Source organism: Quercus robur, chromosome 3 (genome assembly GCF_932294415.1).
Source record: "Quercus robur chromosome 3, dhQueRobu3.1, whole genome shotgun sequence".
NCBI lineage: Eukaryota > Viridiplantae > Streptophyta > Magnoliopsida > Fagales > Fagaceae > Quercus > Quercus robur.
This window is the reverse complement of record NC_065536.1, coordinates 60,413,918-60,426,024: the sequence shown is the minus strand read 5'-3', so window position 1 is coordinate 60,426,024 and position 12,107 is coordinate 60,413,918. Positions and strand designations below refer to the sequence as shown.

At 35.7% G+C, this 12,107-nt stretch overlaps 2 protein-coding genes across 4 annotated transcripts; one reads left to right on the top strand and one right to left on the bottom strand.

The window, feature by feature from the left end:
* Nucleotides 1-748: 748 nt before the first annotated feature.
* On the top strand, nt 749-3,191 carry LOC126718682 (LEAF RUST 10 DISEASE-RESISTANCE LOCUS RECEPTOR-LIKE PROTEIN KINASE-like 1.5). Its single transcript, XM_050420997.1, has one exon. It carries the CDS (start codon nt 1,049-1,051, stop codon nt 2,975-2,977), a length of 1,929 nt encoding a protein of 642 aa, XP_050276954.1. The 5' UTR covers nt 749-1,048; the 3' UTR covers nt 2,978-3,191.
* A 1,204-nt stretch (nt 3,192-4,395) lies between these two features.
* On the bottom strand, nt 4,396-11,402 carry LOC126718680 (uncharacterized). 3 transcript variants are annotated; one of them, XR_007653012.1, is made up of 15 exons: nt 10,998-11,401; nt 10,756-10,908; nt 10,543-10,641; nt 9,542-9,643; nt 9,213-9,356; nt 8,683-8,777; nt 8,460-8,589; nt 8,250-8,354; nt 7,143-7,249; nt 7,012-7,063; nt 5,709-5,798; nt 5,520-5,604; nt 5,382-5,446; nt 5,014-5,263; nt 4,396-4,865 (listed from the first exon to the last, which is right to left on the bottom strand). XR_007653012.1 is itself a non-coding variant. In XM_050420995.1 (14 exons), the coding sequence occupies exons 1-14, from the start codon at nt 11,085-11,087 to the stop codon at nt 5,177-5,179; spliced, it is 1,404 nt and encodes a 467-aa protein (XP_050276952.1). In that variant the 5' UTR covers nt 11,088-11,401; the 3' UTR covers nt 4,867-5,176. The 3 variants fall into 3 exon arrangements, 2 of the variants coding, with proteins under 2 accessions (XP_050276952.1, XP_050276953.1); XM_050420995.1 differs by lacking the exon at nt 4,396-4,865 and having other exon boundaries at nt 4,867-5,263; XM_050420996.1 differs by lacking the exons at nt 4,396-4,865; nt 10,756-10,908 and having other exon boundaries at nt 4,867-5,263; nt 10,998-11,402.
* Between the last annotated feature and the right edge of the window lie 705 nt (nt 11,403-12,107).

Sequence of the window (12,107 nt, the reverse complement as noted above, 5' to 3'; positions counted from 1 at the left end):
GGCCGTGGTTTTGTTGGGTTGTTCCTGCATGATCTAGAGGTGTTCGCCCCTTTAGGTCTTATTCTTTCCGGAAGAATCCCCCCTCCTTTAGGTTGTATATTTTCCTTTTATATTAGCATGCATTCAATTTCCTTCGTCCACGTGTAGGATCGGACTTTCCAAGACTGACACCTGTCCCATCAGTTTCAGACCTGAGTTGCTGGGAGTGGTTGAGTAGGCCAAAGAAACACGACTCTGTCAGAGGCAAAGCTCTGTCTAGGGCCGGTAGTATGGGCAGCCTTTCCTAGATATTTTAGATTTCTTACAAGATTATCCCTATACCACTTTTGCCCCTTTCCTTAGTGTAGCTCTGGGCTGACCGAGGGCTGTACCTTCCTCGGCGACTTCTATGGCCCATTAGTGCTTTGGGTTTATTGGGCTGGGACTACTATCCTCCTCGGCTTGGGCCTTAAGTATCCCCGTGAATAGGTGGATCTGGCCCATCTGTTGTCGGGCCTCACAGTAACTAATATAATTATACATTTAGCACTTTACTTTCCTCACTCTAATAATTACTTTATTTGTTTTTAACTTTTTTTACCAATAAATCGATTCTCAGTTAAGGGTATACCTCAAGCCTCAAGGTCAACATTCAGTCACCTACCATGTCCCAAAAAAATGAAAGAGAAAGGCTGAAGGTGAGAGCAAATTGCCAAATTCTAAAAGCACAAAGACATTAATTATTATAAAAAGGAAAAGAATGGCCAAGATTTTCCAATTCGGCAATTTCCACACACCACACCTCCTCCGGACCCCAATTCCCATGTCTCCTAGGCAAACTGGCCAGCCTTTTCTACTGAGGCGTTTTTGTCTTCACTCAACCTCACTTCACGTGACTTTCTCAATTCTCTAAGCTCATTCCCTCTCTCTCTCTCTCTCTCTCTGCAACTCCAAGAACCTATGCTCACAAATCTGCATTAATATTCTTTAGAGATCAGATTTCAGATCTCACATTTGATGACTGCAATACAACAAATCTAGCTCAGCTTCTTTTTCTTCTTCTTCTTCCATGCCTCCACTACATTCCACCAAACTAGTTTTCCTCTTTCTGATATTGCATCTGTACCTATACTTCACAACTTGTGTGTTAGCTCAAAGATGCAATTCAGAGCCAGAGATTTTCAGATCTCCATGCCCACCATTCACTTCCACCCTTTCTTTTCCTTTCTCAACTTTACAAGGCTGTGGCCACCCTTCATTTCAAATCAAATGCTCCACTCCACACTCTACCATCTCCATCAACAACCTCACCTTCTCTATTCTTCACTACGACCCCAACTCTTTCTCTCTCACAATCACCCCACATCTCTTAAACACTACCACAAAAGCCAATGATTTACAGGCTCACTCAAACTGTTCCTCCTCTCACTTCCCCTCCATTCCCAATCGCTCTATCAACCTCTCAGGCTCACCATTTCGAGCCTCAGACTCTTCTTGTTCTCGACTCGCTTTTCTTCAACCTTGTTCCCATCTAAAACCCGCATACTGTGAGCATTGCGCTTGGGAATGCAACCTCATCGAGAACCCACTTCAGCTACTCCAGGGTTGCACTTCTAGCTCCGCACAAAGTCCTATCTCAGACCAACGCTGCCAAGACGACATCTTGGGCTACCTCGACAAATTCTTCAGCAGCATTGGGATCGAACTCGAGTGGGACGAAGCTCAAGGCACTTACTTCTCGAGCTGCAAAGATTGTGAGTCCAAAAACGGTGTCTGTGGCTTCAACTCCACCGACCCAGAAAAGCAGTTCATTTGCTCTCACTATGATCAGAACACTCACTCCTCCCCATGGCCTCGACAACACAGCCCAAAAAGACTAGCTATTTTGTGCTCGATATTCTTGTTCGCAACCTTACTCCTCGTTGCTACAGCGATTTTCAGGTCCAAGCGTTTGAAACTTTCATCCCCTTCAGATTTAGAAGACCCCAACACTCTCTTCCTTCATCGACACCGCTCAGCTAGTCTCCTCCCACCAGTTTTCACCTACGAAGACCTCGAGTCCTCGACCAACAAGTTCGACCCGAAACGCAAAATCGGCGACGGTGGGTTCGGGTCAGTCTACTTAGGCCAACTCCACGATAATCGAATCGTCGCTGTCAAATACCTTCACCACCACAAAGCCACTAGCAAAGCCTTCTCGACCAAGTCCTTTTGCAACGAAATCTTGATCTTGTCCTCAATCCAACACCCGAATCTCGTCAAACTCCACGGCTATTGCAGTGACCCAAGAGGCTTAATCTTAGTCTATGACTATGTTCCAAATGGCACTCTAGCTGATCACCTTCATAGCAGAAACAAAGCCTCTTTGTCATGGAATATACGTGTCGACATTGCTCTACAAACTGCTTTGGCTATTGAGTACTTGCACTTCTCAGTGAAACCAGCTATAGTTCACAGAGACATTACTTCCTCTAACATTTTCGTTGAAAGAGATATGAGAATCAAAGTTGGTGACTTTGGGTTGTCTAGGCTGCTAGTCTTTCCAGAAACGACATCGTCTTCTTCTTCATCTGGGTATGTTTGGACAGGTCCACAAGGTACACCTGGGTATTTAGACCCGGATTATCACAGGTCGTTCAGGCTAACAGAGAAGAGCGACGTGTACAGTTTTGGTGTGGTGCTTTTGGAGCTCATATCTGGGTTGAGACCAGTGGATCAGAGCCGTGACAAGAGGGAGTTCGCTCTTGCTGATCTTGTTGTGTCGAAGATTCAAATGGGTCTGTTGCATCAAGTGGTGGACCCAGCTCTGAGGCTCGATCATCATCATCATAATGGGGGTGTAATGGACGGCGTTGATGCAGTGGCAGAGCTTGCATTCAGGTGTGTCGCGGCTGACAAGGATGATCGTCCTGATGCTAAGGAAGTTGTGGAAGAGCTTAAGAGGATTAGGAGTTGTACAACAAGGGACATTGGGCGTGATGACGTGGCAAAGAGTTGAGTTCGAAGGTTTTTGATTTGATTTGAGAAAAAAAGTGGGGTCAGTTTGCACATGTGGGAGAGTTTGACTGATGAACTAAAAAACACATTTTGTCAGAGGGTTTTTTTTTTTTAATAATATTTGTTTGGAAGCATATATAGAAGTTTATTAATATGATATGTGTAATAGCATTAAGAAAGAAGAATGTGAATAGATCTGTCAGCTTTTTTCAGCATTCTCGACTGTGCTCAGTCTTTGCTTTGTTTATTGTTCTGTGTCTATCCATACCTTTTTCTTTTCAATCTTATCAGAATTCAGAACTGCATTGCTATTTGCAATGCTGTTTAGCTTTTTGTCCTTTGCTTAGTTCACATGAACAAGAATATCATGAGTGATAATTATTACATTATTCGATTATAACTTTGTGTTATGTTATGATAAAGCTTTAAAAAAATTCCATTGGGTTATTCATGAATTTGCAATGATTGAGATGCTAGTAAAAATGTATTGGGGGTTCATATTTGTAGGAAGCCACAGCCTATAGATTTAAGAAAATGAGCAATGTTAATGTCTTAAAGATTCTCATGATTTATAAGGAAAATGAATTTTGATTGTAATAATAGTATCATTTTTTCACTTTATTGCCGACAACTTTTGTTAGCATCAATTAAAGTTATTGTTAAACAACAATGTTTAACATACTTAACAAATTTTATGACTTTTTAAGATGATAGATTTTGATTGTGCAACAACAATTGCATTGGGATCATCACTTACCATCAATTTTAATGTTAGCTAAGAGCATGTGTTATTAAAAAATTATTTTAACACTTCATTTCATTTCATAGTGCATCTAATATTAAAAGTTCTATTTTTTTTACTATTTTATTAATTATTTTTATTACCTTTATGTTACAATAACGAGGGAAAATTCACATTAAAAAAAAATAAAAAATAAAAAAATAAAAAAAATAAAAAAAAGAAGAAGAAGAAGGGAAAATCTCATGAGACCTATGTCTCATATAATGAGAAGATGTGACCCCATTGGAATAAACTAATATTTTTAATCACTTTATACTACAGTAAACTGCCGGTAGCTAGTTTGTATAAATTTTTAACTTTTTACCACTGCACATGTAGTGTTAGTTTGAATTGCACTGAAAACGTTTTTCAGCGCGTTTATGTTTTGTTAGTGGGTTTGATGCACTGTTCACAAGACCTATAAATATTCTTTTTAACAAAATTTTGATTAAAACTGAGTCCCATGATATTATTTAAATATTTAAAAATTATTTTGCTACAATATTTTCTATTTTTAGTTTTCAACAATAAACGATATCTAAACTGACCCGTAGTGTGCTTTTTAGTGTTTTGTTTGGGGGCTAAAATAGCGACCAATGTGAATGTGAATGTGAGTGCTCTAATGGTAACTTATCATCTGTGAAATTTGTTGTCATTATACTTGTTTATGAATTTTTGTGTGACTAGACTTGTTTGGAAGAAAATTCTAACAAAAAGACTGATTCGTATGTGCACAACCCAAGTCACCCCATATGCTGCTAGCCTGCTAGTGAGATGACTTTTAATAAGACTTAGTCCCTCGAAACAAAAGGCTATTGCGCCTGAGATCGAACATGCAATAATTTTTGTCTTCTTTTTCCAAAGCTGCGTTTGACTACATGCTATCATCACTTGATCACATCCATCCAAACACTCCACTAGTGCTTTATTCAATTGTGGCCTATATCTTGATTTCAACAAGCCAATATTTTCTACACCTTCCCCTTTAACTTGAATGGCTTAAGGTCAAAAGCAGATTAAAATGCAATGTCACTTAGTAGGGTTCTTGACTTCCCCTTCTTCTCTTTCCTCTCATTTTTCCTTAATGCCAATCCACGTGCACCCAAAGCTACAAAAAGGTATGGAGGAAAATGAACTAAAGTTTAGAATGCTTTACAAGGTCACTCTACACCGAATGAGTCATTATTCACTTCAGGATTACATTATTTTTACATAAAGTATGGTATGGAGCAAGTGTACACTTGATAGATTAGTACCTTTTTATTAGCACACGTTTGAAGAAGCACAATTAAGTGCAACTTACATAGTGTGCGAAATATACTGCAGGGTATTTGTGTGATTAGCTACTCAAATATCTTGAACCGCTGAGACCAAAGATGAGAAAATAACATATCTGGCTGTAACTTGTGGTCATACTGGCTATTTGAAATATGCAGTCTCCAAAGCCCTGGCCTTCTCCCCTATGATTGCGGCTTCCTTTTTTCCTGCGAGGTTATAAGCTCTTTCCTGAAGCACAGATTCAAGAACTTATATTACTTCATGTGACTATGCCAGGTGCAAAACTTCTTAAAGCTCTTATACAGAACTACTAAGCATGAAATTCATAGATAAGGCAGAGTTATACCAAAAGTCGCCACAAGAAAGGGACTCCTTCTCGCTTCTTGATCTGCTTCTCAATTACTTCAATTGCTAGAATTAAAAATTTACAGTTAAAACAAAACCATGTTGAAGTTTGATGGCAACAGAAAAATTTATGTCTTACCCTCCACAGCTTGTCCAGTATTAAGCAACATACTGTACCAGATTTCATTGAATACATCAACTTGTTCATCAGATGCACCGATCACCTAGCATAAAGGAGTAAAATTCATATTATAAACTCCAACATGTGAAAATACTGGCCAGATTCTGGAGCACCCAGATCAAGTTGTTCAGTAATAGATGACCATACCTTGCAGTTATTGGCATCAAAATCTGGACCAAGCAATTGCAATGCTTCTTTGTCATTTCCCCTCCCATACTCATATAAGGCTTCTGCAAGCTGAGAACAACAAATTTGAAAATGGAAAAATAAAATAAAATAAAAAAATAAAAAAAATAAATTTAAAAATAGAGAGCTTTAATTTGTTCTTAGTTTTTTTTTGGGGGGAAGGGGGGAGGAATGAAACCAACTCCTAAGTTTGAAAATATTATCAGGTCTAAACTATAAACAATAACAATGAATAAACACACACACACACACACAACAATCATGATTTCCTGATCTCTCTCATTGATGAATGATAATAGCAATAGAGCTGAAGTTTCCAGAATTTTCTTTTTCTTTTTTGGGCAAGTTTGTTCAGAGTACATGTTATAAGGCCAGTTCTAATTTCTCCTAAAAGAGTGAAAAAGCTCTATCCCCATGTGGTTAGAATTTAGTAGAGCCTATTAATGTGAATAATAGACCACTAATGCTCCGTTTGTTTTAGTGAAACCTGTTTTCCACATTTCCCAATGTTTGGTATGGTAGGAAACTCTGGTCCACGAAAAACTTGTTGCATGGTCAATAAAAAATAAAGAGTTTTGAGAGGAAAATGTTTTCTGCCTTTAAACCAAAGCTGCCAGAGTTAAAATATTTTCCGTTTTTGCACGTTTAACTATTTTTTATGGTTATGTACATGTTGGGAATACATGTGTGAGTAAAATCCCACATTGAATAAGAATAACAAGATTGAGTGGTTAATATAACATAGTCATAGGCTGAAGTCTTCTTTTTTCTTTTTTCAAGCTTAAGTCTTTTGGGTCAAGTGATGTCCTTCTATGTTATATTAAGTTCATAAGTGGTATGATATGTTTAACAATTTTGGACATTTCATTTATACATATATTTATACTTTCATGTTTTGTGAACTAGTTAAAGTGTATTTGAGAAAAAATTAATTAATTTTAGATCAATTCTCTAGTTGCTTTACATAATATTCATGCTATAAATGAAAGTTTTGGTTCATATAATTATTTGGAATTACAAGAAAAATTAATATTATGGAACCATGAAAATGAGCTGAAAAAGTCATGGTTGGAACTAAACACAAGAAAATGATCTAGTTCTCTAAAAAATATTTCCCAAAAAAAGAGTCGTTTTCCAGAAAGGTTTTACTGCTGAAACAAAAGGAGAATAAAGGTAGCTTATGAACAGACAATAGAGAAGTGTACAAATAATAGAACATAGATAATGTCATTATATGGCAAAGGAAGCAACAATCAGTACAAACCAGCATTCCTCTGTGCATTTTCTGTTGCTTCTTCTTGCTCATCCTAGAAAATCTACAGGATAACAGAATTTCATTAATTGCTGGACTACATTTTAATAGGTGTGGATGAAAGAGGACAAGATCCATCTAACCTGGATTTCAATCCCTTTAGTAAATCCTCTGCTTTGGACAGCTCTCCGGTACTAGCCAAGGCCCATAATATCAAGCAATCAAAGTGCCACTCTATGTACCAATTCACCTGAACATTTTGGGGCACACATCCAAATATTGCATTATAATTAAATTATGCTCACATGATATCTACCATGGTATATACGGATACTGTTTTGAGGATGACTACCAATACAACATTAAACACGCCAACTGAGAAAATTTACATTTGATATGTGTGTTTCATATCAAGTTCATATAGACCTAGCACACATTACAGTGGCAATCTTTTAAGTGATTTATTAGTCCTTTCACAAACCTTTTTGTTACCTTGTCAACAGATGGTACTTTAAATTTCATTGTCTTTGGTCCATATAACAAGGGTAGCTTCATAACAAGATGAACTGCAATGCACTTATGGGGGCTTGAACAACATGAAAGAAACATTGTAGTTGTTGAGTGTGATAAAGAAAAAGAATTTTCTGTCGTACATTGCCAACAATACTTAGAATGAAGAAAGTAAGCACTACAATCAACAAAATCTGTGTAGAAGTTGAGAAACTATTTACACTTTCAACATCTACCAGCTTTCATGGTTTAGAGTTTCATTGCAATTTGATGTAGTGGCATGATATTGCATGTTACTGTTGTTCCACAAATGCCCAAATACACGAGAATATTATGATATACTCTTAAAATACAACACATGACACAAATGCATGCTTGATTTTTCAGTTTCTGCTAAGGGACTGTTTAGTAAGCCAATAATTAAGCCAGCATGTAACATTTGAGAATGATTATTTATTGTTTTAGATTCTGTTGAGGGCCTATCTGGAAGCCTTTTACAATCTATATAGGTAACACCATGCTCCATAAACAGAGAAACATGTGATGCCTTGATAAATATCATAGCATTTTTTCTGAGGGAGGAAAAAAAAAAAAAAAAATATATATATATATATATATACACACACACACATATTAAAGAATCAATTGCCTGACAGTATATAACTCCAATGAAGTCATTTTCAAGAAATTAAGCAATCAAATATACAATTATTTTGCAAGGATGATATATTGTAGCTCACTTCATCTGTTAGGCAACCTGCTAAGATCTTGAGTCGGTCATCAGCAGCATCAATTTCGCCACGTACATACAACCGCAATAATAAACCAACGGCATTTAAGTACACCTAGAAGCAGAAGAAGTAGGACTTAGGACTCATAGTATCTATATATAAATATAATAAATAATAAATAAAAAGGGGGCTGTGTTGAATTTGCACAAAACAATATACCTCTGGACATGCAGCATCACTTCTTTCCAACTCCTTCAAAATACAATGATCATATATTTCTAAGACTCTCTGAATTGGAGAACTACCTTCCAAGTAACAAAGAGCTACATGCCACCAATTGTGTGTCAGCCTGGAGATAACAAGGTTTTTAGGACATCCAAAAAAGCAAGAAAAGAGACTAAAATTCATGACCAAGATTATTTAGAAAACTAACTATACATACATAAATGATCCACAAGAACTCCAAGAAGATGAGCATCCTTCCATGAACTCCACCGCTTCCTTAAAGTGGCACTCATACTGTAGAACATGGCACAACTGCATGGAAAATCAATATTATGGTAATCGATCAGGGGCTGGTACTTAATTAAATCCTTCTTACTGCGACAATTTATTTACAGTAATATGAACTGACAATGTATTGATTCTTAATTTTAACTAGGTTGGCCGCATAATGAAAATTTGAAACCACACTTGTATAAATGATCAATCTTTTCTCAATTCATCAAAACTTTTTCCATGATCAGGAATTGCAAAGTATAATTATCAACTCTACAGAGCTGTGTTAAGAGTATTGAACCACTATCCTTGTATATAAAAAATCCAAGAAGCTCAATATTCCATTTTATATTGAATGATGGGAAACCAAAATTTTGACTCATGTAAAAATCTTGAGCAGGCAATCTGGTTTAATTATAAACAGGAGATAAAATTATATATCTTTTTAATTAAACTAAAATAGAGATAGCTTACAGCATGTTGTGCCCAATAGTCTTGCTTGTTGATCTCGAATCCCTTTTTTGCAGCTTTCTCAGCATCTGCCATTTTGCCAAGCTCCAGCAAAGGAAAAGCAAGCATGCCATATATGTAATTCTCTTCTTGATTTATGGGTAGAACCTGTTGAATTTACAAATCATGAATCAAATTGAGATGAGGTGACTGATTTCAGAACCTTAAGTTAAAATGTCATATATCAAGTCATATAACATTATGCTTTGTCAACATTGCTCTGCATACATCCCCAAGGAACCTGATAGAAAATACTCTTCCAACAATTTCAGGAAATAATGATAAAATTGAACCTGTTGAACAAGATCCAAGGACAGATCAGCTCGAGCCATGTAAAAGCATAGCCCTTGGGCCCTCTTCAGGGATACTAGATCTCTTGGGAAATCTTTTAAGAGCTGCCAAAAATAGAGATATCACATTAAACAAGAAAAATTTGAACACACTAAAGAGCAAACCTAGACCAAATGACCATGGAGACTGGAGCTTATATCAATTACATAATACAGAGTATAAATTCAATCATTTATCACTAGTGCCAAATGCTTAAATATAACAAATTTGTGCATAAACCATGAAATTTTTATAATTTAATCATAAACATAGATCAAACCTTAAACCATTAAAAGCAACTCTCAGCAAGATCAATTTTTTGAAAGCCACCATTGATAAGTTTTATCTATAACCTCTTTAAATATAAAAATTGTAAGAGGGAAGAGGGAAATATTAAAAAGCCAAGGGGGCATGCACCCCCCCCCCCCCCCTCCCCCTCCCACCACTTATTTTTATTCACCTAGAATTAGTATCATAATTTTGTAGGAAAATGGTTGAAAATAATTTTTTAGGTGAATAAAAAGATCACTCGGTTATATCATAACTAGAGGACCAGAGAGGTTCATCATGAAAAATTACATTTTGTTAAATTACCGATTGCTTCAAAAGCTTAAGATGTTGGGAAATGGTGAATTTATTAATTAACCACAATTCTAACACATTTTAACAGATCATTAGAGCAAAATCAGTGACTTTACTGGTTACATTTTTTAGGTGATAAATGGAATTATTTATTTTGTTCCAAACAATATGATGCTAAAACCATCAAATATTTGTTTTAATCCACTATTCACTAATAGCTATCACATGATTCAATTCAAGTAAGTTTTCAATCTAAAAGCTGGTATTGAATTATGAATAAAGATACATTGGACATAAGATACAAAGCAACATGAGAACTAAACAAACATATTAGCATAAAAGGAAAACTATGTCTCAATAATGAGTTGAGATCCTCACAAACCTTAAAATATAATTCGACAGCGACATCATCATCTCTGTCTTGAGATATCAAATAAATAACAGCATCAAAAACAGCTTTCTCGTACTTGGTCGCTTGCTCCTTTTGCAGAATAACGAAATTTCAGATAGAACCCCCACAAAAAACAAAAAAAAAAAAACTAGTAAAAACAAAGAAGGGCCATGTGCCCATGTCTAACCAAAACAAAAGACTCACAAGGAGGGACTTAGCGGCTTGGATATGAGAAGGAGCTCGTGAAGGATCAGAGGAGCATAGGAAACTAGCAGCCAAAATATTGGCCAACACACAGTCCTTGTCATGGACCAGCGCTTCTAGAATCACTGATCGCTCTCTCCCATAACTAAGCACCTTCATATCATCCATAAACCATAACCCATTTCAGAAAAGAAACCAAGTCAGACACCAAGAGAGTAAGAGAGAGAGACAGACAGACAGACCTGGTGATAGTAGGAGTTGATGGCAGAGATACAAGAATCCGAAGATGTCCTAACCTCGTACCCCCACATGTCCAGCTTCACTCCCTCCATCTCTATGTGTGTGTTTCTGAATTAGAAGTACAGGTGCAGAGATTGGAGAACTCTCAAAGAGAAAAAAAAAAAAAAGTCTTTCTCAGGAAATGGTATTTCTAGGACTCAAACGGGAACTGGGTTTTCATAGTTTCTACGAAATTTGGATTTTTGGTCGGCATAAAATGAGTAAATCCATCACAAGGTTTTTGTCACAGAGATTGGCAGTTCAGATGGAGATTTTTTTTTTTTTTTTTTGATGGGACAGATGGAGATGTTTTAGTTGTCTCAGTCGGTTGCCTAATTGGGTAGCATCTTGTCTTGTTTTAACAAGATTCTATTGGCTTTGTGCATTTTGGATAGTGGGCATCGATTCTTTTATCCTAAGTAGTGACTTTTATTCTTTGGAATCAGCTTAATCGAATATTAAAAATTTAGATTATTTTTATTTTTTATTTTTGAACATAAATTGAGTTCAAGTTTATCTCGCAAATAAATTATAAGTTTAAATTTGGTTAATTTTCTTATCGAACAAATTCAAATTTATTTAAGAATTACTTTATTAACTTTTTTTTTTATATATAGTAAAATCAAAACTAAAATGTTTTACCCCTACATAAATTTATAAACTTTTTCTATAAATAGACAATCTATATTATTAATAAATTACAAATAATAATATTAACCTATTTACAAACTTATAGTTTATATAAATATATTTTTAGATAAGTATACATATAAAAATATAATATTATAATAGTTAAATCAAGTTCTTGTATTCATGAGCTTGTTCACAAACACATTATTGTGTATGATCTTAACTTGTTTAACAATCAAGCCTAAACTTGCGCTTGAGCTTGACTTGTTTACTAAACAAACGAATAAATTAAATTTTTTGCAAGTCAAAAACTATTCATAAATGACTTGATTCATTTACTGTCCTATTCCTGAATTGCAATTAAATTTGGTATCTCCTACTTCTCATAGCTTATTTTGCATAGTACTTATCAAAAGATATAGTTTTTTTTTCAAAAAAAACTT